At 33.1% G+C, this 14316-nt stretch overlaps 1 protein-coding gene across 1 annotated transcript in view; it reads left to right on the top strand.

The window, feature by feature from the left end:
- The window catches only part of LOC148167543 (metabotropic glutamate receptor 7-like), a 56428-nt gene that overhangs the window by 35926 nt on the left and 6186 nt on the right, over positions 1-14316 (top strand). Inside the window, exons 6-8 of the mRNA XM_088047969.1 lie at positions 3417-3662; positions 11757-11903; positions 12310-12436. Coding sequence (XP_087904095.1) covers positions 3417-3662; positions 11757-11903; positions 12310-12436 — 520 coding nt within the window. The remainder of the gene's footprint in view (positions 1-3416; positions 3663-11756; positions 11904-12309; positions 12437-14316) is intronic.

Below are 14316 nucleotides of genomic sequence, written 5' to 3'. Positions count from 1 at the left end.
TCAAAAACGATCATTATTCCTTTATGCCCACTGGTATAAGACAATACAAAAGGACGAGAAATTACGCTTTAAACGAACACATTCAAGAAATCTTGATTATTAAAATGTAGCCTATTCATTTTTATCCCACTTGTACTTGATGTCTCTCCTGAGAACAACGAAGAAAATTTAGGCGCTGTTCTATACTAATTTACTGTCTCCGCATTTGGTTGTTACTTTTTATCTCAATTAAACTAAAAGCCTTGACGTAGCAGTGTCTAAAATATTAACAACATCTCTAATTACAAAGCAAGGAAGCTTTCATTTTGCACGTAAATAATTGATAAAGCATCGTTGCTACAAGAAGAAATCAAAACAATGATAACTGGAATGTAAATCTACGACTTTCATAAATGGAAAATACGATAAAAGAGAGTTCGTAAGTTTCGAAATATATGGGCGAACAGCGGTTTCGAGCCCATATTTCAGTTTGAAGAATGTACCGTGGGAGCAATTAAAGGCTTCTCTGTATTGAAATCTGGCGAGAGAATTTCATGCGATAAAATATTTGAGTGTTTTTGTCACGAGAAAATAAATTAACAAATTTCCAAGATGTGGAAATATAACTGCTAAAAACATCTACAAATCTAAACTTTCGCATCAAGAGATCTGAACAATACACAAATATGTGTTATCTGTAAATATTTTCATTTTGGTTTATAACAGGAATTAAATATACCCACTGCTAGAAAGGCATGCAAATCCAACAAACTTTTCCCAGTTAAATGCAACCACATAACCGACAGCCCTTATCAACTCAAACATTCTTTGAACATTTATTAACGAGAAAAATGTTCTTTTCGGTTTCAATTATGAAATACTCCGCAAAAGTGTGCGTGCAGATGCTGGAAAATTGTACCTGAATTATTTTCCATACTCCAAGAAATGTGTTTTCATTTCCAGATTTCATTTTCAGTGAGTGTAAATATACGTACTTGTTATAATTTTCACTAAAAAAATTGAGCTTCCAGTAAACACTTTTATGGGAACCGGACCACTTTAAAAGAAGCAGAAGAATTGTCTGGTCTGGTTTGAGGTAGAATGTTGGCAACTTCATGATTAACAATGTCTTTGTTCAAACTTTTCATACTATTAAAAGTTAAGAAAATATCAAATTAAATAAAGTTAAAATTAAAAGTGCATTCGTACAAAATCATCAAAATGACATTTCCAAGGCCACTTTTTTGCTAAAACTACTGCTAAAGTTATTAGTTTTGAGTCGTGTATTAACTCTACCAAATTGCAAACTTGTAGAGCTAAAGACACAAAATTTAGAAATTTTTATTTTTAAGACGAAGCATAAAAATTCGATATTCTCCACAAAAATTCGTAATTTTGGTAATTTTAGTGCAACACCAATAAAATTTAGTGAACTTACTATTTCCAAGTCGTGTATTAACTGTACGAAATTACAAAACTGTAAAACAAAAGACACAAATATTAAAAAAAAATATTTTTAAGACGAAGCAGATAATTCCGCCATTTTCCACAAACGTTCGTAATTTTGGTGATGTTAGTGCAACAGCAATAAAATTTAGAGAACTTACTATTTTTGAGTAGTTTAATAACTCTACCAAATTATAAAATTAAAAAGCAGAAGACACAAACTTTAGAATTTTTTATTTTTAAGAGAAAGCAAAAAAATCCGACATTCTCAACAAAAATTTGTAATTTTAGTAATTTTTGAGCAAGAGCAATAAAATTTGGAGAAGTTACTATTTTTGCGTAGTGTATTAACTCCACTAAGTCACAAAATTGAAAAGCAAAAGACAGAAATTTTCGCAATTTTTATTTTTAAGACGAAGTAAAAAATTTCGACATTCTCCACAAAAATTCGTAATTTTGGTAATTTTGGAAGAACAACAATGAAATTTGGAGAAGTTACTATTTTTGAGTCGTGTATTAACTCTACCAAATTATAAAATTGTAGAGCAAAGAAAAAACAAATTTTTATGAATTTTTATTTTTAAAACGAAACAAAAAATTGCGACATTCTTCACAAAAATTCGAAGTTTTGTTAATTTTTGTGCAATAGCAATGAAATTTGAGGAAGTTACTACTTTTGAGCAGTGCATGAATTCTACCAAATTACAAAATTGTAAAGCAAAAGGCACAAATTTTTGCAATTTTTATTTTTAAGACAAATCAAAAAATGCTCCACAAAAATTCGTAATTTTAGAGCAACAACAATAAAAATTGGGCAATTTACTATTTTTAAGTCGTGTAATTACAAAATTGTAAAGTAAAAGACCAAATTTTAGCAATTTTTATTTTTAAAACGAAGCAAAAATTTCCGACCTCCTTCTCTAATAAAATTCGTAATTTTGATAAATTCAGTGCAACAGCAATGAAATTTGAGAAAATGACCACTTTTGAGTCGTGTATTACCTCCACCAAAATTCGTAATTTCTCCAACATTTAAACATTCATTTGAAAGATTCAACTAAAATAACAAACCAAGTTCTGATTGCAACTTCCAGTATCGTTGTCTACCCTGGAAAGCGATTTCTAATTGCTGCATTATCTGAAAACATTCACAACTTCGCACAGTTGAAACCAACTTATACGGAACAAGATTAGGAAACTTGAGCCCCACATTGATAAATGTGGAATTGTATAATTACTGAAATGAGGTGATTTAATTTTTAGTGCACATCGCCTTGTTATAATAATGATAATAATATAGAGAATTTATCGACGTACATTCTCCGTAAATTTAGCTGTGGTAGAAATTTATTCACAAATATGTTACATGTCATAGAGAGTGCAATTTGCAAGCTCGTACAACAGTTTCACTCAGCGGTTTATTCATTCTGAATAAATAATCCATCGAACAGTCGATTCTGTCAAAAATCACGTTTTAAAGAAAATTGCTACAAAATTTTTATCCTTGCTCGACATAAAAATTGAAATGTAGCGTGCATGCTAAAAATTACAAAAATCTGTAATATCGAATTGTACATTGATATACATTGTTGAAATCTAAGAGACCCCGAAGCGTCTAAATTTCTGTCGGAATGTTTAGTCGAAGTGTGATCTATTAGTGACCATAAACATCCGACAGAGTGGCAATAATTCACGACACTGAGCGTGCAATAAATCATGTTTGCTCTGTTGCACGAAAGTTGGCAACTTCATGATTAGAATGACTAACTTGTGGAAATAGTAGCAAGTCAAATTAATAATATCGGGACAATTTTACACGCTGATGAATATTGCAAGCTGCCGCCTGTTGGCAGAAATTGATCTCTTTTAACTTTGTACTGTTTAACAATTATTAACTCTCTGATTGTCATTTTATCGAGCAATTAAAACACCGCGCGAGCTCACGAGCGAATATGCGACTAAACACATATTAAATTAGTTTATCTTTCCAGAATTTGATGAGTACTATATGTCGCTGCGTCCACGTTTGCGACAGGACGGAGATGCTTGCAATTCGAGCATCACCAACTTAGTTCACCCAACCAAGTCAGAACTAGTTATCAACTGTCGCAACGGATGGTTTCGGGAATTCTGGAGCCAACATAATAAATGCAGTTTTGACAATAACACGCAACGGAAATGTACAGGAGAAGAGACCATTTCGGACTACGAACAAGAAGGTTTAGTTCCATTTGTAGGTAAGTACAAATGACCATTATTTATTAGTGATATCGACGGACATAAATGATAGATGATTGTGACATTTGCCGGGCCTAAATCGCATTTGCCGCATAGTTAGACTTGCTTATGTACCTACAACTGTTGGTTCGAACAAAATGTGCGCGAATGCTTCTTCCAGGAGATTGGATACAGAGATTCAGCACGGAACAGTTTTCACACACTTTTTAACGAGGAATCCAAGCTTTAATATCTGGAAGGTTGCCATCGAGCCGGAAATACCATCTTAGATGCGTCGTTCCACTTTAAAAAAACCACTATCAAATTTGAGTCCGGTTTAACCGCTTAGTTTAGTTTCCGATGATAGTAAGTGAAACATTTCGTGCCGTGTTATTCGACGCGATATAGAATAAAGTAGAATCGAGTTCATGGTTTGCTAAATTCAGTAAATGAAATCGGCTAGTAATTCGTTTATATTGTTGCTCGAAGGGAGATTTTACAATTGTGAAACTTTAAAATGAGCTATAAAACAAAGATCGTAGAAAAAACTTTCTGGATTTTTCGTTTGTTGCGCAATGTTTTTTCCCATTTTTTACGTGCTTGCCAATTCGAATTGGTGTGGAATACAGTACGACCGGTTTCTCAGAAATAAAGTTGAAAGGCATGCGATAGATAGCTCTATGGGATATGCTTAATCAAATCGCAAACGTAGGTGTAAGCTTGATAACGATGTTAAAGGTTATTGCTATTGTAACTTGAGAACATAGAGGGAATCAATACACTATTATGTTAATGAATATAGTACTTAACGCGTCAGGCAGCACTGCTCCTGAATGTATAACACAATAATGTCACATACTAATTAAATTCGGTAATTAAATCAATTATACACGGCGTTAACGGTCCCCTCTAGTAAGGGTAATAAGCAGGCAATTACACCATTGTAAGACGCTTAGCCTACACTATGTAATCCTTTAAGATAAGTGTGTCGGTTGTCATGAACTTATTTGCACGTGCGGTGTCTTTACCTTATCGCCAAGCTTCCAGGTATAAAACCTCAATCATTTTTTTTTCAATTAAAATGTTGAAAACCTTCAAATACAAAAATTAACCAAAAATCCCCCACAACGTAACATTGCAATTAAAAATACCGATCAAGAGAACAATAAATGTTCTAATTAATTTATTAATTAATTAAATTTCTAATTAAGCTTTAATGAAAATTTCAGTTTGCTCATTTATTATCCAAAATAATTTATGAGGTTGTATAAAACCATTAGCTGTAGCAAAAAAATATTCTTAATTTCACTATAAAGTTCGCTTTATTTGTACAGTAAACTTTCGAATAAAACGTCTTGTATTGTACTAATTAGAGCGAACTCAGCTTTAGTATTTATCGAACACAACTATTCGGAGTTTTGTTGTATTAATTGTTATTACAACTGCACCACAAGCTAAATTGTGAAAACCGAAATTGCTAGAAACATGCCAATAGTTTCGGCCAAAGATGTTTTAGACTGATTAATTTCTCGCCGTGAATTATAGGTTTGTTTTTAAGTGGCAGTACGAGATAAAGATTTGTTTTTTCTTCCTTTAATTCAATTACGTTCATGATAACTCGCTGCAATAAAGAGAAGTTAAAAAGAATGAATTATTCTTGTTTGTTACTGTCCGGAACGACGGTTTTATGTTAAACTGCCATTATAACATTAAGATATTACTGTAGGTGCACATGAAATTTTACGGGTGTTGTAATCTGCACTCACCACGAAACATGATAGATTATGAAATAAACTTAGTCTTACCTACAACAATGTCGAGGTTCATTTTATTAGGTCTTTCAACATACAAGCTCGTTCACGGTTTTATCAGTGCAGTTTGTTAGTTCAGGTTTATATATTTTTATGACTAAACACTAAACAAATGTTATATTTTAAACTAAAAAGCCGTACCAAAAACGTACTAAAAATCAAAAGACACCAAAAAAAAAATAAAACCAAACATACAGAATCTATTCACTTGTGTTTACTACTAATGAAGTTGAACCAACGACTTGTCTATCGCCCTAACCTGTAGCAAAGGCAATCAGAGAGGAACAGTAATAAGACGACATGAACCGACAGTTCGAAAGTCTGCGAAGTTAGGCGAGTAACTTTGACGTTCTGTAGAGGCAGCCTGTTATAATCATATATGTGGCTCTAATTGAGAAAGTCTCTTTGTCACTTACATATACCATCGAATTCGTCTATTTGTCGGGATAAGCTAAGCTGGACTCTAATTATTAGAACTAACGTGTAGTTTTAATGAATATAAAACCAAATATGTCTTAATATCGATAAATTTAAGTCCTCTGAGCCGGATTAGGGCGCAAATAATACACCCTTAGGAAGCTTACTTAAAGGTTTAATTAATTTTCTACATTCTTACAGATTATAGTGTGCTTTCTACAATAATTTAATTGCTTTATTTTAACTCAACATCCTGACTGATTTGACATTGATGGAGTCAAAAGAAGATAAACGATAAATGTGACTTTGCCTTTAATCAATAAAAATTCGTTAGCTTTATGGATCCTAATAAAATCATAAAGTAATGTGATTAAAAGTTATGAGCAGATTTAATTAGGTGCATCAAGGAAGATCCAAATTTACCCAATATTCAAGTGATTACGCTCGATTTATGCGATTTTACCGTTAATGTTCTAATAAAATTTAAAAAATCAATATTTTAAGAACTCCTTTATCCTACGTTGAACTGTGTGAGGCTGTTTCACCGTAAACTAAAAAAAACCTCATTAAATTTCAGTTTTTGCTAAACTAAGGAAATTAGTTAATGTGTTTCTTGTCAGTAAACAGTCCATCTTTAATTTAAACATCGTTATTACGCCCACTGTAATGACATTCATTTCCTTTGCGGCGATTCACATAAATAAATTCGACAGTCAAAATTAATAATAAAAAACTAATTAACGTAGACATTTTTCATTAGCGCTCTCATTGTATGGGAATATCGATTATGTATTATGATGATCTTGACAAACGTTACAACAATTTCCAATTTAATTTCGTGAAATACGAGTGATGCAAATCATAGGCTGAACATACTAAAAATCAAAGCTTCGGTTGAGTTGAATATATGATATTTTCCCTGAACGCGGGGGAAAATTCCAGAAACGCATCCTCAAATTTATTACTAACGTGTTTGAGGAGAATTGCTTTAAAGGAAGGGCGTTCGGATTTTCACAAAAGGGACATATAGTAGCAAATCAACAAAAGGGGGGTAACTTTTTAACGGTCTGTTTATTTTTAACAGGGTGTTAAAATTGTAAGTACGGTATTTTGTTTGATCAATGATAAGGCTACATATTGAGATGAACAGTAAAGTTCAGATTTTGGGTAATATATATAAATTTCGGCTAAGACTAACGTATAACGGGGATCTTCATTTATCGGGTTTAAGGCTCAAATTTAGTGAAAGAAGGTGACGATGCAGTCAGGAAAAAGAAACCATCAATATTATGCTCAAATAACATCCTCTTTAATCGCGAAGATTATAAGTTATAAGAGAACCGATCCCATCCCGCATTTATGGCGAACAACGAAAATTGGAAATCAATTTTGGTGGTGCTTGTGTGTGTTAAATGATGAAAACATGATAACTACTTCAATATATGTATGTCATAGCGAACAAACTGTCTCCGACGAATCGTCAAGAGTCGAATTATCCATATCCCGTTTTTCTCTGTAAATGATTGCTTTTTACGTCCTTGGTGTTCTCTCTTATTGTGTTGGTTCCATCGCCGGATAAATCCGGACTCATTTTTATGAATAGCAAGGCTTACAGCATCACAATATGATGACAAGTTTTTAAGGAATGCAAAAATATTGTGAGGATCGGATATTTAAGGGTCCACTGAGTGCGAGTGACATGCAAGTTGAGATGTCATTTGCCAACAAAATGAGGCTTTGGGGCTGGTCACTAGAAGGGCAGTTATTGATTTTGATTACAATGCAAACATGTTTTGTTTATTTTTCAACTGAAAATAAATGTTTAAAGCATTAATTTAAAACAGTTGTTTTATTTGATGTGACCTCATCTAGACCGGCGCATCCACCATTTTCATAGCGTGTTGAAATTTAGGAAACCAAACATTTTTATACAAATAAAAATCTATTTTAGCTTTATTACGTTTTCTGTCAGTTTGCAAACTATGGGACTTTATTATTCCAACATTTTATCGTGACAATCGATTTATAGGAAAACCGAACTAGATGACTGTTTTTATGATTTCATTTTGATTTTTGTTCATGAGCTTTCTGGTGGTCTGTTTTAAAAGAGAGTGTTTTATTGAGCTGACATAAATTTACCCCGAGGATCGGTGGTTGGAGATTTAGCTATTTTTTAGATCTTGACAGCTCAACTTCCCTTTGGTCATATTCTGTTTGTGCAAAATCGAAGAAATTAAGAGAGGCAATATTTACAAATGTTTTAAACTCTAATACTCAATCCCGCCATGTAAGCACTCTCACAATGTAAAATCATCGAAAATGTGTAAAATGGACGAATTTAAAACAAGTTCAAAGGAACTACGGATCAAACAATGTGAATAAATTACTGGATGTGTTGCGGGGCAAATTCCGCGTCAAAAGGGGTAATTTAAACTTACCTGTTTTAATGCTTTGATCAGCCTTAGATGTTGACTGTGTCAAACTGTGTTATTAATTTACCGAGTGTCAAATTATCAAGCCCTAATTCAAAGGTGTTCACGAATTTCTGCGAAAACCATGTCAAACATGTTGTGTGTATTTAATTTACAAGCTTTGGGTCATAATTGAAGCTTTATGAGTTTTAACTACTTTGATTAACTCGAAAACAGCAGTGAAATTTTCAATAACTCCACAAATCGTCCGTTTCAAATAACATTGTTCGATAAAAACGATCACAAGCTGGCCAGAATATTATGTTATTATACAACGTTGAAATGTTTGTCCTTTCGCTTTTTCGGATTTTTTTTAAAGTCATAGGGCAGTGGGACATCTGTTGCGGTGACTATAGGATTTAGTCGATTCCACTTCACTTTATAAAAGTCTATTGAATAAATGAACAAATGTTCCATCCCAATTCTGGGCATGTTTTCTGGAAATTTATGTAAGAGGAGAATCAACTAAAGTGTTTCTATTATTTTATCTTCCGGTTACCGCGCTGTCAGTTTGGGCGAATAAAACAATTTACTTACAGTCTATTTTCTAAAAATTACACATGGCTCCTTTTTGGTAAAACGCGACAGAGATATATTCTAAGACAAATAAAATCTCTTGTTTAATTTTCTTAAGTGAATTTCCAACTAACGCTACTAACTAAAACTACGATCAACTTTATTCCCCCTAATGTCAGTATTGATTCTGTGTTGTTCAACACCTGTAATTTCTAATCACTCTTTCTGTAAACTTTCAAAAGCAGCTACTAATTTCTTAGACTTTAGCTTTAGTACTATATTTAACTTTTAAAGATCTTCATAAACATGAAGTTTAAGAGCTTTTAGAAAATAAGCGTCTAGCTAGCTAATTTTTTATTAAGCTGATCTTTACAACAGAGAAACTTTTAAACGAAGTCTTTATTTTTATTTTGTTTTGGTAATTATGCAAGCTTACCCGAGTTCGAGCAACAGATTCTTTCAATTTTATAAACCAAAATATTATAAAATGACTGGAAAACCACCAATTTATTGAAAGGAGTGGATCATAAACAACTCTTGAAGCACTTAGTGTATTGTTAGTTGCCTAGTAACAATTTAAGGGTCGGTAAATGATGCTTATTCAAGCGATAGTTGTAATAATTGCCTGCAAACTCTCTACCTTCAAACCCTAAAAATTTCTCAAAATGTGGCCCATGTAGTGCTTAAAATTCAACAAAAATTGTGTAAATTAAAGCTAATTGTGTCTTAATTACAAGACCGGTAGTGAAGTAAATGAAAATGGAGAATAAATGAAATGGTGAAAAGTGTAGAAACTCCAGAAATGGACATGATATGAGAGCCCAAAGGGGTGGGATCAACCCCAATGAGAGACTTTTACAATTTAGAAAGCTAAAAATATTGTAAAATTAAATGGAAATTTCCCACGACTTTGTTAGAAAAGCCAACGGATATTTTTTTGCGTAATACGTAATGAACTGCATCCCTGGACTGGTAAAACGAGGTCAACTCGAAGCGCATAAAATTTTGATCCATTGTTGAAACATCAAACGAAAGCTAATTACCCTTAGTTTCCATTTCCGAGTAGTTTTCCCGGAAATTTTCACAACACCTCTTATTAACATACTAACAATTTCACACGTCGCTTTTGGTTTTTTTATCATAGCCAACTTTCGTTTTTTTGTGCGGAGGAAAAATAGCGCTACTTCAACGCGTCATGCCGACAGTGTTGTTAAAATTACCATAAATTAGAAAATTAAATAAGCAAACTAAGAAAATACCCCTTCAAACATTTACATAGTTTTTGTTAGTCAGGGACTGCATTTTTTGGAGCAAATACAAGCTTAAAGCCACCTTAAAGAGCATGCATCACATGAAAGCTAATTAACTAATTACCTTAGTTTCCATTTCCGGGAAGATTTGAGGTAAATTTTCACTCCATTTCCCAGGGATTTCAAGTGAATTCGCACAACACTGCCTCTTAAAAGCTAATTATTTTCACACAAAATGTCATTTTCTGAAAAACGCAACCACTGATTTGTTTCACAGCCACCCTTCCGTTTTTTATTTTTCACACACGTAATACCAACTATTGTGAAATAATGATAATAATGTTTAAAAAAGAATTTTCGGGAAAACTTATGGGTCATTTCAGCATTCGACATCTCAGTGGATTTGAAAATTCAAATTTATGTTGACAGAATCGTCAAGTTTAGGAATTTTAGATTTACTTTAATGACCTGAAATGTCAATTGTCGTAGCCTCAATGAATATTTTAAAGATTCCGGCAACGATTCTCCACTATTTCTTTTATTTCAACCACAGATAACTAGAAAAATCAATAAATGTGATGCACAAAAAAGATTTTTGTTTTACTCAAAACCTCAAAATAAAATTAATTGACTTTGTAAATAACAGGCGTAAAGGCCATTTTGCTTTGTTAAGGGTATTTTACACAGAAAAAAAATTGACCTCCATCAATACGCTTAGTTTGAAGAACTGTCTCTAAAAAAATAACTAATAGTAAATACAATAATTAAATTAATTTAAACCCCACTACAATGTATTGTTGGTTGCCTACTTTAAGCAAAAGCTTAATTTATCAAATATCCCCAAAAGTAACAAATTACCTCAACCCTTGCCAGGCCGAAATATTTATTAAACTTCTGAGCCGGATAACCACGTAATCAAATAACCCGCTTGAAGCAACAATCTTCAACCAAAATACCAAGATTAACATTTTTAATTTAAACTTTCCACGTTATATTTAATATTTTTAACTACTCAAATAAATTGTTCAGTTAAAAAAAAGATCAAATTCGTCTAAGCACTCCTAGAATATATTTTCTCGGTGGTTTTCTTCCGTTCTCTAGAGAGTCGCTTTTCACCTTTACTGAACTTTACGCTAATTGAATGCAGAAAATAACTTCTTGCCGTGGAAATTACTCAACAGTCATAAAGGATAAATGGGTTTAACATTTTAAAAATACACCAGTTGGAAAAATTTGTAAAAAGTGTTGTTATTCTGTTCATAAATATTATTGATACATGAAAATAAATATTTTTTTTTCCTCTTTGTGCTGGGTTATTTATATCCTACTCACACTGTATATGCTTCCACAATAATGCTCTTACGTTCAATTTATGAAGCCCATTTTTCCTTAGTGGTATAAACTTTGTAAGAGCATTATGTTTTTAGTACGTCGTTATTAATTTAACACAAGCAAAATGTGAATAATGCGAATAATTGCATAATGTGGCACTACTGTTGTCATGGTAAAGGGTTGAAAGGATTTTTCCTCACCCTGTTTTATTGTCGAGATAATTTAGAAAGAAAGCAGAGATAAACAAGTAAAGAAGAATAACGTCCTCCACAATAATTAGCTGCTTTCACTAGTGTCCATTTTATTCTTTGTTTCAGTTGATGCCGTTTACGCCGCCGCTCACGCCATTCATGACATAATCGAGGACAATTGTGGCACTGATCCTTTCTACTTATGTGACATGCTAAAACCTGCTCCAAAAGGAAAACATCTTTTAAAGTATCTTCGAAATGTATCTTTTACAGGTAAGCTTGTTCATCCTTGCAATTAAAACTTTTTCCATCTAATTATCCGAACTGAGAAACTTTGTAAAATCACACCAGTAATTTATGTTGCTTTACCAATAATTCCGCAATTTCGTTCAACAATCACGATAAATTTTATTAAAGTACAAAGCTGTTATAATGCAAAGGAGAAACACAATAACTCACCATCAAAGCCGCCACTAATTCGAATTAAAGAGGGGAATTAACGTAATTATGAGAGGAATTTATGGTAATTGTGCTGGATTCTAGTTTCGCAAAAGGCTCCGTCACATTCCGTGAGCGTTTTTGCAATGGCAAAGCATTAAAACACTATTTTTCACATCACTCAACTCCAATTTCATCATTTGTTCACTCCTTGAAATAAATTTTTACAATTTTTTTACAGGACGACAACACACTGAAGTTAAATTCAACAAAGATGGGGATGCTTACGGAAGCTACAATATTTATCAATATCAAAGGCATGACGATGGAAAATACGATTACAACCAAATTGGGTCTTGGAAAGAAAAGTAAGTTACCGCTGAAATCACAAAAATTATTGTATCAGCAAAGAAAATTGAAATATGTACAAAAAAAAAGACATCTCAAACCCCAAAATCTGAGAAATTATTCCAATGAAATGAACAAATAAACCATTTTGCTCAGCAGGAGCCGGAGGGCTAATATGAACGCACGTAGGGCAATCACAAATAATTCGTCTTCCAGAATGGGAACAAAAGTTTGAAATTATCGGATTATCCTGATAATTTTAGCACGCGCTCACTTCAAGGTTCAAAAATCTAAAAATTTGAAACTAAGCAGGAGTTATCAAAACAAAGTACTAAAAATCCCAGAAAACAAAGGCGTAAAAATCAACCAAAACATTGGAAACTTGCCTCCACCTCTCGGAACGCTCTAAGAGCACTAAACGAAAGAAATGGTATTAAAGAATGTGTTGGGCGTCACGTTACGACGTCAGTTTGTCTTCCCTGTGATCGAAAACATTAAAAATGAAACCCAGCGAAGGTTTGCTAACGACACAATTAAAAATAAGTTAGCTAAACATCATTTTATAGGCGTGGTGTTCATAAATCTTGGAAAGTTTCCAAATAAAACGTTTGTAAAATTATCAATTGTTGCGGAAAATTATGTTGAAGTTACATTTTGGGACAATAAAGTAGGTTGTGAGTTTGCTGCGTCAATACTGTGCTCCCACTGGATCAGTTTCTTCGAATGAAACGACTTTAAACTGAAAAAAGTAACTAACGCGATTCTGTTTGAGTTTATTAACAAGCACTCACTCATCGGAGAATCTTGAGCTGATTTTATCGGAGGCTGGAGCGAGGATCATGTAATATTGCGATTTTCGTCTTATTAGCTGTGCTCAGTACTTGAACTCTGTCGGTAAAAAGTAACTTGACATCTCAAAGCGTGACATTTTATTCAAATCCTGAATTGGTATTTTATAATTAAACGCAGGCGTTAACGTGAGAACGACACAATAATTGGAGATGACAACTCGGGACAAAGACAAACTGTTCAATTCCATTTGATTAATTGTCATGAATAGTTGATTTTCACGAGTCACAATACATCACAAGGGGTCATGAAATTAAAAAGATTGGAGTGTCACCACAACAAATTTCTTTAATCTCAACAACCCACGTTGGAAAACTAAATTCTCCGACTTTGCCTGTAGTTTTCTTGGGAACCAATTCTACCGCTTTCCGTAAACATCTCATTAGACGTTCGATCACAACTGATTTTAATCGGGTTATAAATAAGTCATTTATGAAAAGTTGTGCTATTATTCTAGGACAGGTAACGAATGCCATAAGAAACATCTTCAGTTCACGAGTCTTAATATGAACTTGCACTGAAGAACACTCAAGTTCCACCTCCAAGAATTTATCATCAACAGGACATAAATTATATAAACACAACGTTTCGTCGTTCTAGTACTAGCTGTGGATGATAAAGGGGTAAAAATACGACCATGTCAAGCACAATTTCTTGCCTAGATGCCAAACTGGCGTTCTTAATGTGAAGATAAACTTAAGGGTGTAGTTATTACACCGGAAAATTCCTTTATTTAACCCATCATTACAGAATATGATATGAGGGGTGAACTTTAATCATGAATGCTGCAAACACGTCTTTGTAACTAATTTTATAACCATGAAAATTTTATGACACTACTCTAAATTCCTGCAACATGCCGGTATTTTACGCAACAATGAGAATTATTAACGCAATAACTCTAATTAACAAGTTAATTTAGGCTTAGAAAACTATGACGTTTTCAGCAAATCTAATGCCTAAAATTATGTTACACTGAACTTTACAATCCTGTACGTACATTATGCAAAAGCCACAGATTTTACTGGAGGAGACAACGGAAATTTAGCTG

Source organism: Gnatocerus cornutus, chromosome 10, assembly GCF_029298725.1.
Source record: "Gnatocerus cornutus isolate USDA-ARS CGAHR chromosome 10, icGnaCorn1.1, whole genome shotgun sequence".
Taxonomy (NCBI): domain Eukaryota; kingdom Metazoa; phylum Arthropoda; class Insecta; order Coleoptera; family Tenebrionidae; genus Gnatocerus; species Gnatocerus cornutus.
This window is presented reverse-complemented; position numbering and strand designations above follow the sequence as displayed.